We start from the raw sequence: 23024 nt of genomic DNA, 5'->3' as shown, positions 1-23024 counted from the left end.
TAGAGTTGTGATGTCCCATCAAACAGTTGTGACAATTACACTTAGAGTTTAGAGAATGTTAAAGGGACTGTTTCAGAAAATGAGTCAAAGAGATTGAAAAGCACTGTAAATTAAAACATATCAGTTATATCAGTTTGTGATATTAGTTCTTCAATAACTCTCACAAACTTACTGTACTTCATCTCATAAGTATAACAATAAATTGGGATTATTCTGTGCATGAGGTGAACTTCACGTCTGTGAACCCGTGCCAACAGCCTCTCATCTGTTCTAATATTCGTGTTAAATCTCATCACTACAAGCAGCCGTTTGATTCTGACATGTACTTCACTAAATACAATTTGAACCTTTTCCACGCCATTAAACCTGATTTGTTCCAGTTTATAACCCCCCCCCCCCCCCCTCACCACCTCCGCTCATCAGACTTTCCAAATAAAACGGATCCAGCTGTGTGCGGCTGTGCGCCTCCGTGCGTCACACTGCTCCGCTGCTCGGTAGACTGGCAGACCGACCGAGACAGAGAGACAGAGAGAAGGAAAGATGTCCGGTATCATGCTGCTGCTTGTTGCTCTGACTCTGTGCCTGTGGAGGACCGACGGTTCGGACCGGAGCGGCTCGGACCGGAGCGGCTCGGTGATCCTGCGGGACGTCCTGGAGAGAGGCCCGGCCAGTCTGACCGACATGTTCCGAGAGGTGGAGGAGCTGATGGAGGACACCCAGCACATACTGGAGGAGGCTGTGGACCAGGTCTGCGTCATATTCTATTCATTTATACTAAGGGCACAGTTGTAGGCTGGAGAGCTGAAATAACCAGCCATATATCTGCTATTCAGATCAATCTAATCATACATCTGATGTGTTTTATAGCAGTGGAAACAATCGGTGTCAGTCCCATCACGTTTATTTGTTTTGGCAGACAGCTTCATGTTGACTACCAGACTGAGGTACTGAGCACTACACATAGTTTCCATGTCTGACCCACACCATGTCTGTCTGAATACTAATAGTCCTCATCATAAGAGTTTGTGTCTAGTTCATTCATTAAAAGAAAAAAGCTAATACAGAATAACTTAGTGTGACCGAGAACACCCAATTTCGTTTTGGTACCGGCTGAGACTCCTGGAAGTCAGCCTGCTCTGAGCTCTGTTGTTTTCCCCCTGAAACTGGCCTAATAAGTGTGCTGATTTCTCAGTAGTCACTCAGTGCATCAGCAAACTCTCTCTCTCAGTTCTAGAGGATTCATACTCCTTCACCATATGGAAATCTGATATGGACATAATGGAAATGCCATGTGCTTTATTTAATATACGATTTCTGAATGGATTTCAACATGTATTCTAACAACAGATAACTACTGAGAGTGCTAAATCATCTTTAACGTCGCTGGATCTGCGTACTACTAACTACCACAATGAGACAAAGAAGATGACACCGGACGGAGACGGAGCGGTTCAGGTCCTGGATAGAGCTGACAAGGTAGAGGTTCACTTTTGATCAACAACAAACCTTTTTAATCTCTTTGAGGTCATGTTTCCATAAATGGGCAAAAATCAGCTTTGTTTATGTCCTTTACATTGTTGAGGGGCTTTAGGAATGGGCTGGAGGGTTGTGATACACATATGATGAACACAAAGACTGATTGTTGTTTAAAGGGACTGTTTGTAAGAATCAGAAATTGCTTGTTAACAGCGACACCTGTGGCCGTTAAGTCAACGAAAGTCAGCGTCCTGTTGCTCGCGCTTGTGCTCGCTCTACATAGACATGAACGAGCATCGCTCAAAACAGTGAGGCGACACACGTCAGCTAAAAGCACAATATCACTCTATATTTCAGCTGCTTGGCAATAATGTTAGCTGACCAGACGAAGGTCTCTCCATGAATCAATGCTGATCCTAGAGTTGGCTTTTCCTGCCTCAGACTCCCGACCGCGGCCGGAGGGAACAGGAGAGACACCGGAGTTTTGGTCGGAGACGATAACGTTTCTCTCTGCGGAGCCCCGTCACTTCACAAGACACGGGAAACCTCTGTTGGTCTGGAGGAGCTGCAGCAGTTATTTCTGCACAAACGTCCACTGTACATTCACTAGATATTCTCAGAGCTAAACTAACTCTTCTGCAGTGTGGAGTGTGCACGCACGCACGTGAGAGTGGAGCGACTCCAGCCCAGGAGACCAAAGCTACGGTCTCCTCTGTGTCTTCTGGCCACGGTCGGGGGGGCTGGAGCAAGAAGAGTTGACACTGTTTAACAGACGGGCTTCACTAGATAGAACTTTGCGGTTTTGGTGCTTCCGTGTAGTTTGTGTTGGAGCCACATGTGAGCGCGCATGGAACACCGACCCACAATGATTTATACGTGTAAGAAGTTACAAACAGTCCCTTTAAGTGATTGTAGGGATAAGGGTATTTTGTTTACCTTTTCTAATACAACATGTCACCCCTTTTGCCATTTATAGGAGACAAATAATAAAACAGGAGAGATTCATCTTTCACACATCCACGTGGAGGTTTCTGGTAACTGGAACAGTGCGGATCACGTGAGTCTTTTGCTTTCCCTGTCTGGTCTATGTGAATGATTAGAGGACTATGGGGCCTAATGCATTCTGGCCTCAGTTTCAAGGTTTAAAGGTCCCATATCGTGCTCATTTTCAGGTTCATACTTGTATTTAGTGTTTCTAATAGAACATGTTTACATGCTGTAATGTTTAAAAAAACGTTATTTTCATCATTCTGTCTGGCTGAATATACCTGTATTTATGCTCTGTCTGAAACGCTCCATTTTAGTGCATTTCAACAGAATTGCGTTGCTAGGCAACAGTTTGGGTTCATGTTTACTTCCTGTCAGCTGATGTTATTCACATACACTGCAACAGGAAATAAACTGGGACACATTTAGAATGTTTACGTTTAAAACCGAGTAATGATCTAAATATTGTATATTTGTGACATCACAAATGGACAGAAATCCTAATGGCTTGTTTCACACGCGCAATTTCTGAATACAGGCTCTGTGTGTTTCTCTGTATATTGAGCGTTTTGATAGTTAACATTATTTATATAGCACTTAAACCTGCTTTATAATATAAAATACATGAAAATCTCACTTTTTACAATGTGGGACCTTTAATTTGGTTTCTGCTGACATGATTAGAACCAAACCAAATAGCTGATCAAGATGTGAGTGCACTCTCATGGCTTTTTGAGCATATAGCAGTGTAGCGTGTTAGCTCTGTTTGTCCAGCTGATAGCCTGCTGACTCAGGATTACACAGATGTGTGTTGTGGTTTTCAGACAGAAACACAAAATCCAACCGCCCCACTTTCAGACCAAATGTTTCTCTTTTAGTAGCGATGATACGATCTGAAACGCAGCCCTCTGGAAACACAGATAGAGGCTTGAGTCTTTATCATGTTTTATCACCAGTTATATGCTTTTTTTAACTGAAACATTTTATTCAGAACACTTCATTTAAATGTGTTGCGTCTACTTTAACATTTCCCCTCAGTTTTGTAAATATTCATAAAGTCTGTCAGAAGAGACAGAGAGGTGGAGTGCTTTCTAAAACTGTGGCTGCATTGTCCCAACTCGTTTTATAAAGAGTGAGATCATCCAGCAAACAGACCCCTAACATATACTTTTCACAATTTTTAGCCAATAGGAGGCCAGCTTAGATTGAGGTCATTATTGCTGCTTGCCGCCTGTTTTGCCATTTTACTTTACAACGGTGGTTTTGATCTTTTGCTTTCCTGGCAGCCGTACAGAAAGTGGTTGTGTTAATAGACATTGCTGCTGGAAAAAATGCCAGGGAAGCAAGTAAGCCTGCAGGCCAGGCTGGATAAGGTCTGCTCTTCAGAAATGACTAACTGTATAGAAATTCCACCCTCTATACTTGAATTACACACAAGGTAGTCACAGCAAAGTTGGTTGACTCAGCACTTCATAGGAAATACCCAGTACACATTTTTTCTCTTAAGACTAAAACTTGGATACAGATGGTTGTTGATTACACAAAAACCTCTAACTGTCACCTAAAGCTGTTGCAGCTTTATACAGATGTCTAAAACAGTAAAAAGGTTTTAGACATCTGTGGCAGATTTGCTTAGCTGTTTAAAAGTGATTCAGTTACAGTTAAAGTGGCAGTAGGCTGTATATTTTTGGCATCGTTGGGCAAAAAAATTCCATAATAACCTTTCAGCATATTGTAATTCAAGTGTTCTGAGAGATAACTAGACTTCTGCTCCTCCTCATGGCTCTGTTTTCAGGCTTTAGAACATCTAGCCCGTGACGGGAGACTTTGACCAATCACAGATCATTTCATTGAGAGAGAGAGCGTTCCTATTGGCTGTGCTCCGGTCATGTGACCAGAACTTGGCATTCCTTCAACAGATTTCACAATGGCTTCCGCGTCACAATCTTTCTCATTTTACAGCTAAACCGTGCACTACAAGATGATTCTGAAAACATCTGATGAGATAAATAGGCTTTACAGTAACAGAATATTGATTCATATTTGATCAGCGCTGCCTAGTTTGACCGTTTGGTCGGAGTTCGCGAGTGATTGACAGCCGGCTCTCATAGACGGCAGATGGACAGCAGACCTCAGATCAGCTCTTACTGCTTGTTTTCCTCCGGTCTGTGAAATCTTGCAGATGCCGTTAGGAGCACCGGAGGACACAGAGGAACATGATTTTTTTCAGGTTACCTGTTTCATGTACTACTGTCATGATATAGCGACCGTTTTATAAAAAAACTACTTTTTTTTAATCATATTTGCTCCATTAATTTAGATATTTTAGTAAAAGTCCCTAGAGGTGTATGACTCAACTTTTCCCCATGGTCTAGGGTGGAAAAAGTTAACAAAAATCACAATAAATCATAATCGCAATACTTAAAAATCACAATACATATCGAATCAGCACCCAAGTATCGTGATAGTATTGAATCAGGAGATAAGTGAATCGTCTCAGACCTAATCATTAAGTATTTATGATGGAATAGACACAGAATCAAATTAAATGTGCCAGAGGAACAAAATTCAGGCTTTAACAGCCAAATTTTTCTCCGGGGGGGGGGGGTGCTTTATCCCGAACCCCCCTAGCTGGTTACTTTTTCCCACTGGCTGGATACTCCATATACTTGTGGAATTTCCTATTTATTTAAGTAGCACAGGCCTTTGTCACATGGATGTATGTATATACACATTTTTTTTCTGACTTCGGGTAGCTCTCTCTTCTTTCACCACACATGTGTTTGCATCCTGGTCTGTGTGCAGATAGCGTAGGAGGAATAAAAGATATCATAAAAAGATATATATATATGTGTGTGTGTGTGTGTGTGTGTGTGTGTGTGTGTGGTAGCGGCTCCTCTGGAAGGAAAATAGATCGATCTTTAAGTATTTAATTCAATGATGGTTTCCTTTAAGAAGGTCCATCTTGTTGCTCTCGGCGCCATTATCATTAGAATTTGTTTATCATTAAATTATAAATTCCTCATCTTCCTCATCTTTAAGATGATTCGGTAATCGAATTTCTGATGCTACAAATGCAGTCCTGCCCCGTCACTCTTTATTCTGTGTGACTTCTAACCTGTTTTTATCTGAGAGCAGCTCCGAATTCACTGCAGAAGCATTAAATCAGTCCGACTCAAACACACAACGGTAGCTCTCTGCAGAGCTACGACCACTTCTTCTTTCTTTCCTTCTTTCTTTCTTTCTTTCTTCTTATTCTTCTTCTTCTTCTTCTTCTTCTTCTTCTTCTCAGTTACAAGGTTCCTGTGGTTCCATAAAACGTCTTAAATTCAGTCAAATGAAATAAAATCAAGGTAATGCTGGTCATAAATTGTCTTTAATTCACTGTAATTGTTCTGTTTGTGTTAAATTTGCAGATGGTGCATTTAAGGCTCATGGGAAAATTGTGATGCATCATAATCTACCGTAAACGTCCAATAATGTGTATTTGTTTGATTAGCTTAGTATAAGATATTGTTTCACATATTTTACTAATCATTTTCCGAAATTTTTCGGATATTTTTCACTAATAGTTTTCCAACATTTTTTGGTTATTTTTCAATAATATTTTTCCATAATTTTTCGGATATTTTTCACTAATCATTTACTGTCATTTTTCAGATATATTCAACATATTTCCAAACTGTTTATCATGCTTTTAGCCTCTTTATAAATAGATGTTATTTTGGTTGCGTGTCATCTTTTGGCTGTCGTCAGTTGTGGTTGCTGATGGGGAAATGCAAGTTTAATGACAAATGGTTGGAAGGAAGGAATATAAGTTTCGGAGGTGGTTGGTGCCGGCAGGAAACAAAGTACGATGTTATTTATGCTGAAAGACTTACACGTTTGTGTTGTTTTTCAAACAAAGTCATAAGCTTATTAATTTTTTTATATATTTTTTTATTACACACGGTCAGTGGATGCACACACATGTAAAGGAACATAATAAGAACACCAGCAGATAAAAAAAAGACCCACCACTCACCACTGATTGAGACTTTCCTCCAGTTTAACGTCATTCAAACACATTTAGGTTGAACTGGGCACAACTGGTCGACTAACTGGTGATTTGTTTGTTTTTAAGTGGCCATGAGCCAAAAACAGGAGTACAGGAAACCGTGATATAGCTGTCCAGCAGTGGTGCATGTTGGGTAACTGTCATGGTGGCTGGTTAAAGAGACCAAAGCACACTTTAACACCAAACACCGCTGTGAGACAAATCGGTACAAATTGGTATTTATCCACTTTATAGGATTACAAAGGGGCCCCTGTGGGGCGTCTCCATGGGCCAGAGACCGAGACCGAGGGAGAGCGGGGGGGGCCAGAGACCGAGACCGAGGGGGGGCCGGGGATCAGGAACTGAGGGGGGGTTAGAGGAACAAAGACGCTCCGGGAACCAGACTGTCAGAGTCCGTCTATACTGGTCCAGACTCAACTCTCTGCTTCAGTGGAGGAAGAAGTTCCAGCATCCTTTACTGAAGGAAAAGTAACAACACAGCCAGAGCTGAAACCATTAATCAATCAGTCAGCCCATCAATCGGAAATTTATTGACAGATATTTAATCAAGTAATTGGGTAATTGATTATTTGTTTAAGTCATTTATTTAACAAAAATCCCAAATACAATACAGTTTCCAGATGTGTGGAATCGCTGCTTTTCTCAGTTTTATGTTGCTATTGTTTCATTTTATAGACAATATGATTAATCGACTAATTCAAAATGTTCTTTTGACAGATGCAACAGTTTGAAGATAATATTTATTTTAACTATGTATATAGCAGTGTTAGGGCTGCACAGTTAATCTAAATTTTATCAAAATCGCAGTATAGCCTACTGAAATTTTCTAATCGCAGGAGGCCCAATATTTGTGTAAGGCTAAATGTGTCCAAATACTGTTTTTAAATTTATAATTTTTTTTCATATTTTTCCGACATTTTTCGGATATTTTTTCCCATATTTTCCTAATAATATTCTGATATTTTTCACATATTTCACTAATAATTTTCCGACATTTTTCGGATATTGTTCACTAATAATTTTCCGTAATTTTTTGGATATTTTTCACATATTTCCGAATGTTTTATCCTGATTTTAGCCTCTTTACATTATTTTGTTACAGTTACTGTTATTTTGTTATTGTCATTACTCTTTATGTTATTTAGTTTAGTTTTCACATATTTTACTGATAAGTTTTGACATTTGACATTTTTCACGTATTTTCAAATATATTTACTATTTTTTCACGTTTTACTAATAATTTTCCGACTTTTGTTCGGATATTTTCACATATTTGAAAGGCTAAACGCCAACAAATTTGAATTGAAGCAGAATACTTACTTACTAAACATTTTTGTGAATTTTGGAAATGATTACATCCATCTTTTTTTCAATACATTTTTTTTAATTTTTGACTTTAAAACACCCTGGAGTTATTGTAAATGTATAGAACACAAGTCACAAATAAACCTATGCAGCCACCACTGGAATCTAATTCTACTAATAATAATATTAGTGTAGCCTGATCTTTATCTGACACTGGACAGAAATACCAGGTTCAAACAGAATGTGGCCCACTAAGTACCAAAAATTATATATTTATTTCTTATATGTTGTATAATGCCCTTGTTAAGCACTTTGTGACTAATGTCTGAAAGCCCTATATACTGTAGATACATTTTACTCACTTACTTACTTAATACTGGGCCTGTGAGACTAATGACAGCTGCAGTCATCTGACATTTATTAAGATAATTACAGGGTATTGTGTGGTGCGTGTTTTGTAGCTTCCAGTGTGTCTCAGTTCTATTAATAATGTCTTATTTTATTGTTATTATTATTATTATTATATATACAGTATAGGAAAGCTTTAACATCAGAGCCAGTTATACAGTGATATATTTTAAAGATGAGTTATAAACACATCCTGCTTTCGGGCTCTTGATCCTGTCTGTGACTTTGACACAGTCAGAGGTTTCAGGGACTTGGCTCTGTTTCTATGCAGATTTTCCAGAGGCAGCACACACAAAGATAAAGACTGAAAAAACAGTGGTGAGCCAGCGCTGTTTTTGGCAGACACTGTTTCCTCTGACCACTGGAAAAGAGTTGAACTCAATCTCAAATATCTTATTAGCATTCCAAGAAAAGCCCAACTAAACCAGTCTGATGTATACTACAGGAAAAAATCTGCCCCTAAAACCATTCAATTATTTAAATAAGCAATATGCAGTGTAATCGTTACCCATTTTGTAGCATGCTGTACTTGGTGTTCCTGCAGATATCTGATTGAACAAACAAGGTTTTACATCACATTTATATATTTCTAACTCAGCTGCTGTGGAGTTTGACAGCAGAATGTGTTTCAGAGATCTAAACATTTAGGTTTAGTGTCAACTAGCGATGCACCGATACCACTTTTTTTCAAACCGAGTACGAGTACAAGTACTTACATTTGTGTACTCTCCGATACCGAGTACCGATACGAGTACTTCTCTGTGCCAAAAGACCCTTGTTAACAGCCAGCTGGAGGCTGTGAGCGACACACGGCAGGCTGGGGAGTCCCGCATACGAGGCGGTGCGCCGCCACCGGCTCTAGGTCGGCTTGGAAAGACTCGGGGCGAAGGTGGCTCGAGGCCGAAGCTTAACAGTGCTCCCCGCACGGACTGTCGACCGCCATGCTGCGGCCCACGTAAAAGGCGTCAGGGGTCTGTGGCGATGTGTGCAACCCACCCGACCCGTCTTGAAACACGGACCAAGGAGTCTAACGCACGCGTGAGTCAGAGGGTGCAAGCAAAACCCTGTGGTGCAATGAAAGTGAGGGCGTGCGCCGGCTGAGGTGGGATCCCGGCCCAGCAGAGGGCGCACCACCTGCACGTCTTGCCCGCACTGTCGGGGAGGTAGAGTGTGAGGACCCGAAAGATGGTGAAGAGAGGTTAACGTCACGCTACCGTAAAGTGGTATCGGTGCCGTTGTATCGGAGCCGTTTTGCGAGTACAAGTACATGAGCAGAGTATCGGACACGATACCCGATACTGGTATCGGTATCGGTGCATCCCTAGTGTCAAGCAGTGAGTCATACAGTCATACTGGGAGTCAGTTCTATTAATGATGAGTAATAGGCTGCACTGGCATCATGGAGAGCCTCCCTATATGATTTAACACTATCTTACCAGACTAAACAAGATTCTTCGTGATTGGTGGAGATGGACTGTGGCTGGCAGAAACACAACTTCAGAGACCATCAACCACTAGGAACTCATTAGATGGGGAGTGCAGTGGACAGCTGTTTTAATGTGATACAGGAAAATGTAAACCATAATTATATTTGGTTGAGTGCTTCCTGATGGCGTGGCATATTACAGTCATCAGATGAACTATATATTAATACAATTATTTTACCTTAAAGGTCCCATATCATGCTCATTTTCAGGTTCATACTTGTATTTTGTGTTCTACTAGAACATGTTTACATGCTGTAATGTTAAAATAAAACTTTATTTTCCTCATACGGTCTGCCTGAATATGCCTGTATTTACCCTCTGTCTGAAACGCTCCGTTTTAGCGCATTTCAAGGGAATTGCAATGGAATTGCGTTGCTAGGCTTGCTTTGCTTTGGGACCATGTTTACTTCCTGTCAGCTGATGCTATTTACATACACTGCAACAGGAAATAAACTGGGACACATTTAGAATGTTTACGTTTAAAATCGTGTGATGATCTATATATTGTATATTTGTGACATCACAAATGGACAGAAATCCTAACAGCTTGTTTCAAACGCACAGTTTCTGAATATGGGCTGTATGTATTTCTCCATGGATTGAGTGTTTTGATACTTTCACAGTGTTTGTATATCACTTTAACCTGCTTTATGATATAAAAGACATGACAATCTCACTTTTTACAATATATGACCTTTAAATCAAAAAGTTGAAATTGTGATTTTTGTTGAGACAATATGACAACATTTATTTAAATGAACACTACAGTCTAATTTGACCCGCTTTAATTCTGTGCTCTGTTACTGACTATACAACTCTTGTTATCTGTCAATTCAGGAATGCATGGTGGATGAGGACTGTGGTGACCTGAAATACTGCCTGTATGAGATTGAGGACTCCAAGTGCCTCCCCTGCATACCAACGGATATGGTGGGGATTCAGTCAGTGCTGCTTTAGTTAAAGCTGCACTGATCAATGTTGGTGTTTCAACAATGGATCAAATGGCTATAAGTTTAATGTGAAAGTTGTAGCTCGTAGTGACAAAAGTGACATTTTGGCCAGTGGCCAAAAAGTTAGTAAATGCTGCTTTAAAGGTGTCGAGTGTTCAAATATCAGCACCTCATGGTCAAACTAAATGTCATAGAATGGGATCACGGCCATAATCAAATTGGCATTGGCATCGTTGATGCTAGCTTTTTATTGTGCTGAATCACTAGCATCAACTTTCTGCATCACATTGCTCATAAATCATTTGCATCTTGTCACAAATACCATAGCCGTGTCTTGGTAAAAGGTAACTTTAAAGGATAAATAGTGAAAGTAAATGTAGTATTCATCCCCTGTTCATCAGTATAAACAGCACCCTCTTTCTGCTCTGTGCCATAAAGCAACCTCCCTTTATTCTGCAGAGCAACCCAGAGTAAAATAATCTGACCCAGTGCTGTAAAATGAAAAATAAAATGTACCAATAGAAAGTCATATATACATGGATTATCAACACGATGCAAACAGTAATAAAAAACAATGTTAGCTGAAGTGTTAATCCTGTACAGTAACGCATCATTAATAAATCAAATGTCACAAGTATCGAAATGTTTAAAAAGCTACACATAGTGTCTTTTATTGGAAAACTACAAAAATACATTAACCATGTGTGCAGCAACAGACCAAGTGTGCTTTACTCTGAATGTACGTGTGTCCCCACTTCAGCCCTGCACTAAGGATGAGGAGTGTTGCTCAGATCAGATGTGTGTGTGGGGCCAGTGTACAGTCAACGCCACCAGAGGAACAGAGGGAACTATCTGTCAGGGTCAGAGTGACTGCAGGACGGACCTCTGCTGTGCCTTTCAACGAGGTGAGCTTTAACGGTGACTAACCTCAGAGACTGACACAAAACAAAACACACTCTTACTTAACCTGCCATATTCCACATATATAGTATGAACACAAATACATGCTGTAGTGTAGGGTTTGTTATTTTAAAGGGACTGTTTGTAACTTCTTACACGTATAAATCATTGCGGGTCGGTGTCCCATGCGCGCTCGTGTGTGGCTATGCTGTTCAGACTCAGACTCCAACACAAACTACACGGAAGCACCAAAACTGCAAAGTTGTATCTAGTGAAGCCCGTCTGTTAAACAGTGTTGGCCGCGGTCGGAGGACGCGGGGGAGACCGTAGCTTTGGTCTCCAGGACCGGAGTCTCTGCTGTACTCTGCTCCTCTGCCTGCCTTCACACACGACGCTCTCGTTCTCCCTCTTTCGCTCCACTCTCACGTGCATATGCACACACTCCACACTGCAGAAGAGTTAGTTTAGCTCTGAGAATATCTAGTGAATGTACAGTGGACATTTGTGCAGAAATAACTGCTGCAGCTCCTCCAGACCAACAGAGGTTTCCCGTGTCTTGTGAAGTGGGCTGAACGGGGCTCCGCAGAGAGAAACGTTATCGTCTCCGACCTAAACTCCGGTATCTCCCCTGTTCCCTCCAGCCGCGGTCGGGAGGCTGAGGCAGGAAAAGCCAACACTAGGATCAGCATTGATTCATGGAGAGACCTTCGTCTGGTCAGCTAACATTACTGCCAAGCAGCTGAAATATAGAGTGATATTGTGCTTTTAGCTGACGTGTGTCGCCTCACTGTTTTGAACGATGCTCCTTCATGTCTATGTAGAGCGAGCACAAGTGCGAGCAACAGGACGCTGACTTTCGTTGACTTAATGGCCACAGGTGTCGCTGTTAATAAGCAATTTCTGATTCTTACAAACAGTCCCTTTAAGGTCAAATTCATTTAGCTTATACTGTATGTCTCCACATGTCCCTCATGTAAGCTTTTATTTTCCCTGTCCTTTTTCCATAATGTCATTTTCTCATCTACACTACTATATTATATTTTCAGTTGTATCCACTATTGCCTCTCATATCCTTTTTTTGTTTTTACGTTGCTTGAAATGTTCTAATGCATTTTGTAGCTACTACTGTTATTTTGAAGTGAATTTAGGTGAACTGACCCACTTCATTTACAAAAACACATATTCTCACTGACCACTAGTCATTTAGAAGCTTCTATTTATCCAGGTTTTTAGATGTCTCTAAGATTCCTGCTTCCCCCCCAATACAATGGAGGTGTAGCAAGGATAAAGGTTAAACCACTGGAGGTCAGCAAAAACAAAAATCTTCAGTGGCTGTTAAGTTGCTCTTTAAGGTTCTTATCTCTTTCTATCTTCAACGTAACTAAAGTCCATATACAGCACACGGTCAAATATACTGTATGAAGTGCCCTCCAGTATCAAATGGAAATGATGAGGAAAAATTACTGGCCATTAATCCAATTCAATTGTATTCATATAGCACCAAATCATAACAGAAGTAATCTCAGGGCATTTTTCATATAGAGCAGGGCTGCGGTGGAATAGTGAAAAAATGACGTCCTAACGTCTTCTCCTAACCACTTCTCCTTGACCTCGATGGAAAACGTCATGAGGTCAAGGAAAGATGAGAAGGAGAATTCAGAAGGACTCAGGAAAAGACTGCTCTTTCACTAGGCTCCGTAATTATGATGCGACGGCGGATGTTAGTGACGCAGGTCTGCTGTGGTGAAAATAGAAATGTTCTGAAGATGGACTACAAACGGCGCTGCTCCCTCCGTGCGTTGTTAAATAGGTCTTTCAATGACAGACTGCTTCACCCGCGGTGTGTTAAAGAGATACTACAGGTCCTTCTGCTGCTGGAACACTCTATCAATAGATAATAAAGAATCATCTGACCTAACGTGGACAATATATGATTAATATTGAGTTAAATAGTTGGAGTTATGAAGAAGGGGTAGGATCATATACTTCTTCCAACTTCTTTTCAGACATGTAATATTTATTTATGTTGATTATTTGTTAATTGATTGTTTACTGTTCATTTTATTTGTTATTCTTGTTTTGTTTTTTACTGAGGTATTTGTTACATGTTCACAATAAATAATTAATTCAAAATAAAGTGAAACGAAATCAGTTCACTCATATTCAACATGAATCCCAATTAGTATATGAGCGTATGAAAATAATATGCAAGATAAGCATATCGTTTGTTATCAGGAACGGCCGAATGGTGCGTCGCTTTAAATGCTGCGGACGCAAGGAATTGTGGGATGTTATTCTCTCTTTTCCTTTGGTAAAGGATGGTCCAGTGTATCCTCTGCTAAAGGAGATAATAAAGGAAGCATAGAAGCTCCTTTCCTCAGCATGTAGAGAATTCGAACAGCTCTTATCATGGCTGCTACTGAGATACTTACAGGTCATTTCACTCCGTTAGGAACCTTCCTAAGCAAAAAGGACTATTCGAATGCAACCCAGGTATAGACCATACTCTAGTGCTCTTATCACACTCAGACCAAATAGCATACATTCATAGAACTTGTCTGATTTTAATTAAAGTAATTATATGATTGTTTTTCACTGATTGATGTAATCTGTCTAAACTCTTCAAACATGGCCCAAGAAGAAGAAAACTGAATGGAGACATCCATGGGAAAATACTCTTGTCTGAGACTAGTGTTAATGTCGAAGTATCTGATATGGGCTTTATATTTTTGCTTTGTGTGTAACAGGCAAAGTAAAGACAGTTTTGGACTGCCATTGTTTTTTTCTCTCTGCTGCTTCCTCCAGAGCTGTTGTTTCCAGTGTGTAATCCCAAACCAGAGAAGGGAGAGTCCTGTCTGAGCCACCCCAACCTGCTGATGGACATGCTGGCCTGGGACCAGGAGGGTCCCCGAGACCACTGCCCCTGTGCTGATGACCTCCAGTGCCAACCTCAAGGGTGAGAGCAACACAGAGTATACATGTACACTTATAATCCCCCAAAAATAAGGATGTGCAATAGTTTTAAGTTTTTTTTAGATTGAAGTAAAATCTTATTGTTGTAAATTTGTAACATACATCATACAACTTGGGATAACAAGTGATCTAAGTTATACTGTATGTGGGGGAACACAGTAGAGAGCTCGTTCTCATTCCCAGGGCGTCAAATATCGAGGCTTTGTCATGGCCGTCGGCGTACGGTACCACCGCACAAGGCACCCTTTAGTATGAAACGCACCGGGTGTTCCATAAACTACAATATAAACTAGTTTGGTTCATATCACGGTTTTGGGGTCACGGTTTTCGGTTCGGTTCGGTATATTTGTTACAGCGAGGAGGTCATGTTCCGATTTCAATATGCTTTTCATTTATTTGACAAAAATAAATTAATAGATGTTTGTCTTAACAAAAGTATGGCTTACATAAAGAACATAAACATAAACTTCTTCATTGACAAATCTTAATTGAAAGAATAGGTCTTCTACAGTTATTAGTGAAAACAAAAAAGGCAGATTTGTTATTTTCTTATAAATATGATGAAATTATAAACTAAGGCCGTACATTGAAGCATAAGCTCAACCAGAACTATGCCAAAAAACGTTGCGTTTATGAATGAGGTATGAGCTGTGAGCTTATAGCTCATTCAACAGTGGCTCATTGGTCATAATTCTTACTATAACAGTTAAGGCACTCAAATACTGACATATTGTCAATAAGAAAAAATACATTACAAAAATAAAATCCAAAATGTAAGTAAAAAGGCTGTTGTAAATCCTAAACTGCTGCTTATGCTAGTTTATAAAGGGCAGGCACAACAGACTAACATTCACACGTGAAGGCTCACACACTTTGACCATATGCTTTAATTCTGTATTGTTAACGATGGAGTGTTGTCGTATATGCAGCGATAAACACTCTTCTAGCATTAGATATTACTTTGTCACGGTGTGAATCTGCAGTGGGAGGCTGACTGAACGCTGTGTGGGGGAACGGACTCTCCGTCCAGTCTGCTTTTGTTTCGCTCCGCTGATCAACACATTCGGGTGATGCCGTCATAATTAAATGTTTCAAGTCTCCACATATAAACCCGACTTCTGTTGAACAGTGTCGGCGTACAGTTTGACACAAATTGTTGTCAATTTAACTCGACTATCGGCTACTGGGCGCTACAGCGCTGCTACCATTCCTTGTGTGCTGCTAAAACTTTCCGGGTAAAACTCACGCTCCAGAGTTTCTGTTCCGCGCGTGCGAGTAGTAAACATAAACAGCTGTTTGGGTAACGGCGAACCGAAAGGATTTTTGCGGACCAAACCGAACGTCCTGAACCAAACGGTTCAGGTCAAATACACGAACCGTTCCACCCCTACTGTAAACCAATCCACGGCAACAGTAAACTCTCCGAGAACATGCGCCGGGAGTGTGTCGACGTCGTTTAAATAGCAAATAGACACAACGGGCGGGTGAGAGGGGAGGTGGATGGGCCCAACAAACACAAGACTTTCATCTAGCAGACCGCTGGTCATGTCCTGTGCATTCCCGTGTCTTAAGTATCACTTTAATGTTGCAATCAGCTGTTTGTTCGTGTCCCGTGTTCACAACCTTCAGTGTCATTTTCACCGTACAAACGTCGTAGTTTTAAGTCCATCCATGTAGTTCTTTCCTAAACCTAACTATAGTGGTTTGGCCTAATCCTAAAGTGACACCAACGGGTAACTATAGTGGTTTTGGTGCCAAAAATGAAGTGACACCAAGGGACATGACAAAGTGGCGGTGTGTGACGAGTTGGGATGAGACTGTGTTGGAGTAGAAGTAAGCAAAAGCATTACTGTAAATTTTTTCCTAAATTCCTTCTTTTTTTTCTGATACAGACGTGGATCTGTTTGTGGAGAGTAGTCCTGGAGATGGAGAAAGAAAGAGGAAGTTATACATAACCCCGTCCAGGAGCTACACTAACATCCTTACTGAGCATTGACCAAAGAACGACCCGTCTGCTGATCAACAGTTTATAAAAGAATATCGTGTTGTTTCAGGACAAGACTTGCACTGTATTATTTATGCCTTATTATGACCAATGCCTACTATCATGCACCAAATAAAAGACTTGTTTTTAAGTTTGACTGAGAACCAAGAAAAGCAGTATTGTGGTATTCACAGATTCAATATGGACCCGTGTTGGCTGGTGATTCCAAAAACTGGGGAGGACAGGAAGAAAACCAACCCATGGCATCATGTTACTTTACACTAGTTGGCTACTTATCTCTACTTTCTTATGTTCAACGAAAAATAAGGCAGTAAAACAATGGCTTACAAGATTTTTTAAAAACACTGTGTGATGAACCTCGTGTGTGATGAACCTCGTGTGTGCTGCATGCCACCTTAGTCCCGCCGTGGCAGCGAGGCCAGAGACTGCGCCAGCAGAGCGGAGCTCTCCGTTATTTCTCCGACAGTGTGCTTTTAATGTCCCTGTAGCAATTTCTGATTCTTACATAGAGTCCCTTTAAGACGAGGAATCCAGAACATTCATTCATATAACGGTAATTCATAATGTAAAGTGTTTGTTTACCTTGATAGACAGACATGGATTGAACCTAATGGAAGAGGACAGGAGACCTCAGGGAGGGACAGATGAAGAGGAGGCAACACAACAGACCTCTCGTTCCACTGAAACACTGTCGAACGGTCTGCAATTGCGTCCTCAGGTCTTTTACAGCGACAATCCTCAGTTATTTGACTCAAACGTATCCAGGAAATCACATTACAGACACTACCACTGACTACATGTGTAACGATACGGTCACAGATTAGCACTTTGACCATACACGGTCCAGCCATGGGCTATGTTTCGGCATAGTCTTGTTGTTAAGATGGTTGTCAACTAGAGCAGGACACAGCACTGACCACTAGAGAGCAAACTGTTGTCCCTTCTGTGTGTCAGGAAGTGTAAGCTGTAACACACACATACACACAAATGAGAGGAGCCGCATAAAGGAAATATTCAGGATGACGCTGATAGTCACCTGATTTTAATGCAGACTGATATGGATCACACACACACACACACACACACACACACACAAATAGTACAACTATAGGAAACAAAAGGGTCTTTGACTTGAATATCAACGTTCCCTAGATTTTGGATTTAGATTCAGTTTTTCCACAGAGAGAATAATATCTAGACGCCTCTGTCCACGTTTTGATGCAAAATTTGTCTTCTTTTATTTTTGGAATTTTTCCTTTCAGTTTTTTCAGTCTATTTGCATTTGAAACTCTTTGCTTATGCAAAATGCCTTAAACAAAACTTTCAATGGGAAAACCAAAGATCCTGCACTTTGGTTAAAGGTCCCATATTGTAAAAAATGAGATTTTCATGGCCTTTATATTATAAAGCAGGTTTAAGTCCTATATAAATACTGTGAAAGTATTGAAACACTTAATCCAGCGAGAAATACACACACAGCCCGTATTCAGAAACTGAGCTTTTGAAACAAGCTGTCAGGATTTTTGTCCATTTGTGATGTCACAAATAAACAATATATAGATCATTACACGGTTTTAAACATAAACATTCTAAATGGGTCCCAGTTTTATTTCCTGTTGCAGTGTATGTGAATGACATCAGCTGACAGGTAGTCATGGACCAAAACTGTTACCTAGCAACGCAATTATGTTGCAATTCCGTTGAAATGCACTAAAACAGAGCGTTTCAGACAGAGGGTAAATACAGGCATATCCAAGCAGACAGAATGAGGAAAATAAAGTGGGTTTTTTTAACATTACAGCACGTAAACATGTTCTAGTAGAAACCCAAAATACAAGTATGAACCTGAAAATGAGCACGATATGGGACCTTTAAGACCTCTTATATGGATACCTGTGAACTGAAGTGGGAGAAGCAGTTGGTCTTAGATTCAGAAGTATGTTTCCCACTGCAAACAATGTTAAACCTGTTTAACCTTTGTTCTCAATAAATGCTATTCCTGTCAGTTCAGGTATAGCCTACTACAGTACAGAGCCTCATCCACCTTTTCTATACCAGCAAGAGCTTTCAAGAGTTCTTGTAAGGTTTTCATCGCAATCAACATCTGTATTTTTCAGCTTCAGCCAACTTTAATCCAAAATACAAATGTGTACTTCAAAAATGTATTCATCAAGTTACACAAAGCTCAGCCAGCGTTTGTTGTCTGTGTGGGCATAGTGGCTCAAAAGGTCCTGATTTTAAAAAGGGGTCTTATTGTGTGGAAAAAGCCATCCTGTGTCGGTGGGCTTCCCCTGGATGTGCTGGATTCCCCTTCATGAAAACACACACTATTAGGTATACAACTGCACCTTGCCCTTAAGGCTAGATTACCAACCGTTAATAACGGTAAGTGCACTGGGGCCCCAGACCCCTAGGGGCCTCAAATGTCCCAGGTTCAATGCATGTCAATTGGTTTTGGTAATTTGATTGCAAATGTGTAGGGGGAATTTGCACCAATCAGCTAAGGTGGGTCTGGCATTATTTGTCTTTTAGAGAGGCCCTGTGTCAAAATGTAGTTTTAAGACATTAGTGTAACCTGCGGGCCAGTTTGTATTTTTTCAGCATTTAGAGTGCTGGTTTTATTTCTTGGTGTCTGTATCATTTCACACAGGGTTGAGGAGGTCAGTCGGGGCTTGTGAGCAAATGTTTGCCCTGGGGCCCCCTTAACAGGTTGATCTATGACTGCTCATGAGTAAGGTGGAGAGATGGGACTGTGCCTTGTTAAAGAAGAGGATGGGTCAAGTGCAGGGCATTAAGTCTGCCATAAATGATTCATTTCAAAGTGATGCTATGTGGGCTGAACACAGTGGCCACAACTGATTATTACAGGATGGTGAAAGCAGAAACGTAGTTTAATTGTAGCACTACAAGTAGAGAGAAGAGTCATATAGTAAGCAAACTGGCTGAATAATGTCAGTTAGCAAAATATATCTAAAGGTTCACATTAGCTAAGAGGCCTATAGCCACCACAAGCTGCTTGTCAATGGCATGGATGTATTAAAGCTGAAGTAGGTGAGATCGGAGCAAATATGATTAAAAAAAGTTATTTTTATAAAACGTCGCTATATCGTGACAGTAGTACATGAGACAGATAACATAAAAAATCTGCAAGATTTCACAGACCGGAGGAAAACAAGCAGTAAGAGCTGATCTGAGGTCTGCTGTCCATCTGCTGTGTACGAGAGCCGGCTGTCAATCACTCGCGAACTCCGACCAAACGGTCAAACTAGGCAGCGCTGATCAAATATGAATCAATATTATGTTATGTTAATGCCTAAGTCTTTAGCTGTAAAATGAGAAAGTTTGTGACGCTGCCGCCGCCATTATGAAATCTGGTGAAGGAACACCAACTTCCGGTCACATGACCGGAGCACAGTCAATAGGAACGCTCTCCCAATGAACTGACCTGTGATTGGTCAAATTCTCCCGTCACAGGCTAGATTTTCTTAAAGCCTGCAAACGGAGCCAATAGGAGGTGCAGAAGTCTAGTTTTCTCTCAGAACACTTGAATTACAATATGCTGAACGATTATTATGGGATTTTTGCCCAATGATGCAAAAAATATACTGCCTACTACCACTTTAAGAGAAAATGGTCATACCAAACCAGTAAGGCTGAGGCTGTAGCAGCAAAACCTTTGAGTGTATTGAGTTGAGGAAGTGTGTGTTTTATAACCATGTAGGAATTAAACCTCTGTGTTAGCCTATTTCTTGTTTCACATTGTTTCACAAGTTACACAGTGTGGCTGTGTTGGGAGGTTTTGGATCCCCTCAAGTTGGCATGCATACATTATTTGTCACCTGACTGGAGTTCTATGCCCACCCAGATTACCTGTGGACACCTTTAGAAGGCGCCTTTTAATTCCCCTGAAGCAGTTGTTTTTTTTATTGAGACGGAGTGAAATCCGGAGGAGTGAGAGCTCCTTTCACCCTATCTGTGTCCCGCTTACGTCACGGCGGTCCGCTGGTGTATCCGCCCTGCTGCTGCTGCTGCTGCTTCCTGCTGCTGCTGAGGCTCCACTCCGTCGCTGCCTGTAGCCTGTAGCCGTCTAGCCGTACCCGCTGCTGCTCCTCCTCACTACCTACACATTCACAAGTTCAACAAACCGGGGAAACGTCGACATTTCCGGTACGTATACCCTTCGAATTCCGTCCACGGAGCCGTTTGTTGCCCTGTAAGTCAACTGTGGAGCCCGTTCCCGGTTCTCACTGCTGGTGTGACAGGCGGCGGCTCAACGTGTGACACCGACGAGGAAGAGATGGAGGGAGGGAGGGAGGGAGTGTGCTGGTCGGAGATCCGCACGCAGATATAGGGAGCAGCTCTGTGGACATTTACCGTACCCCCCCGCCCCCCACCTCCCCTCACTAGCCGACCACAGAGACGTGTGTCACCGCTGCGACCCCCCAGCAGCCACCGCGGCGCTCTCACACAAACATCTACATTCAACGGTGGAAAAAAGCGGTTCTCTTTTTCCCCACCCACCACCGTCTGTGTGTCTGTCAGTGTGCTGAAGCTCCTACACGAGGAGGGTTGAGGAGGCTCTTCTTTGAATGTAAGCCGAGGTGCTGGCTGGCTAGCTGCCTCCCAGGCTTCACGGTAATCCCATTAAAAGGCTGTCAAAGCCCAACAGTCGCTGTGGTTTTACTGGAAGCGTCGCCCACTGTGGCCGGTGGACGGTGAGAGGTCATGATGGGAGGCAGCTGTGTGTAACGAGCATCACGGGATCCGGTGTTTCGTTTGTGCCTGTTGGAGTCTGGTTTCAGTCTGTGTGTGTCAGTCTGCTCTGATGAGCTGCTCCATGTCTCCATCTCCTCAGCACTGCTAAACATGCGGGATTGTTGCAGTTTTGGACTGTGAGAGGGAAATGGTGCCCTCGTCAGGTTTAACAAGTGTTATTTAAAATTTTTCAAAGCTATTGACTAATGTATTGTGAACTTAAACTAGACTTTTGGAGGCAGTTTGTGATTCCACAGAATAGTGAAACCATCAGTGTATGAATGCAGATCCACCGTGTGCTCTTAAAGGTCTGCCTAGTCCGAGTCAGACCGGCCCACTTTCTAGTAAAGTGACCAGTCTCTTCTTGCTGTTGATGGTCTCATGACATTCCTCGTGTCTTGTTTAACTTGTTGTGGGTGATTTGAACTGAAATACAAGTCCACACAAGCCATGTGCAAAAGATGGTGCATTGTGACATCACCGTGAGCAGGAAGTTGTCATTTCTTACTGGAATAAGTACGATGGAGATATTAGGGCCACATTGAGAAAAAAAAAAAATCAGATTTCGAGAATAAAGTCATATTACCAGAAAAAAAGTCGTAATTTAATGAGAATAAAGTCATAACTTTACGAGTAAAAAATTATATTACGAGAATAAAGTCATAACTTTACGAGTAAAAAAGTTGTTTCCCCAGCAGGTCTGTGTGGTTCTTTCTTCGGAATAAACGCAGTTTCTTGCACCATCTTTTCAAGGTCCTGATACTGATGATAATGTGGTGCTGATGTGCCAAAAGATGAAGTATTTCCTTATATGTGAAACCTTTACTAAAGTATAACTTCACAAGATGCTCCACGTTCTTCATTTTCACACACGCTGCTCTATTTCCCCTCTAAAATAACACCTCAAATTATTATTATGATTTTATTCTCACAATGCTAAGACTTTTTTCTCGTAAACCTATGACTTTATTACTATAATATTACGACTATTTTCTCGTAAACCTATGACTTTATTACCATAATATTACGGCTATTTTCTCGTAAACCTATGACTTTATTCTCGTAATATTATGACTTTATTCTTGAAATCTCAGATTTATTTATTTTCCTCAAAGTGGCCCTGACACTCCGTCGTAGTCTTTGTGACCAACTCTTACAATCTATAAATGCTTTCCCTGCTATCCCTGGCAGAGGGTTTTTACATTAGTAAGACATGGGTTGCTCCTCTGAGACAGTTTTTTGTCATCTGTCTGTAAGCTATTTAACATCAGCCACAGGTGCCCAGTTTAAGCATTCTAATGCGTCTGATCAATTATTCAGAGTGAAGATGTGGCGTCAGCCTGCCTGTAAGCTACAGTAGCTCTGTGACAGACGCGTGATCAAAGGCCACAGCGGGTCCAGATTACAGAGCTGCCGGTTTGTTAGCATGCAGACAAGAGAGGATCTTAGTTTTCCAGTCTTGGCTGATCAGTGGGAGAGTGTGACTGTTCTCTGTTCAGGGAATACTGCAGAGGCCAAGTTGTCTTTTGTCCCAGTTCTGCATCGTTCCCTCCGGCATGGAACGCAGTGACATAAACAGGACACCAGCTTGGTGTGTCAAGATTTCTTTTTTCATGACTTCTTCAGGACAAAATCCAGAAGTTTCTCTCTTTCCTTGGTCCATGACCACATTTTGTTTGTTTTCTCTAATATGGACACACTGGATATGTAGACAAGGCAGC

At 41.3% G+C, this 23024-nt stretch overlaps 2 protein-coding genes across 5 annotated transcripts in view; both read left to right on the top strand.

Annotated features, from left to right (window-relative positions):
* The first annotated feature begins 305 nt into the window (after positions 1–305).
* dkk3b (dickkopf WNT signaling pathway inhibitor 3b) lies at positions 306–16700 on the top strand. 2 transcript variants are annotated; one of them, XM_037767694.1, is made up of 8 exons: positions 306–747; positions 868–944; positions 1348–1476; positions 2453–2533; positions 10558–10650; positions 11431–11575; positions 14376–14526; positions 16436–16700. In XM_037767694.1, the coding sequence occupies exons 1-8, from the start codon at positions 321–323 to the stop codon at positions 16458–16460; spliced, it is 1128 nt and encodes a 375-aa protein (XP_037623622.1). In that variant the 5' UTR covers positions 306–320; the 3' UTR covers positions 16461–16700. The 2 variants fall into 2 exon arrangements, with proteins under 2 accessions (XP_037623622.1, XP_037623624.1); XM_037767696.1 differs by lacking the exon at positions 868–944 and having other exon boundaries at positions 412–747.
* A 3381-nt stretch (positions 16701–20081) lies between these two features.
* far1 (fatty acyl CoA reductase 1) overlaps positions 20082–23024 on the top strand; it is a 37131-nt gene continuing 34188 nt past the window's right edge. The window contains exon 1 of one of the 3 annotated variants that reach the window (XM_037767687.1): positions 20082–20715. The gene's annotated coding sequence lies outside the window, so the exon portion shown is untranslated. Of the gene's footprint in view, positions 20716–20799; positions 21184–23024 lie in introns of those variants that run through there. The other 2 variants (XM_037767685.1, XM_037767686.1) reach the window with 2 other exon arrangements.

The sequence above is a fragment of the Sebastes umbrosus genome, chromosome 4 (assembly GCF_015220745.1).
Source record: "Sebastes umbrosus isolate fSebUmb1 chromosome 4, fSebUmb1.pri, whole genome shotgun sequence".
Lineage (NCBI taxonomy): Eukaryota > Metazoa > Chordata > Actinopteri > Perciformes > Sebastidae > Sebastes > Sebastes umbrosus.
Note: the sequence above shows the minus strand (reverse complement) of the source record. Positions and strands in the feature narration are given on the sequence as shown.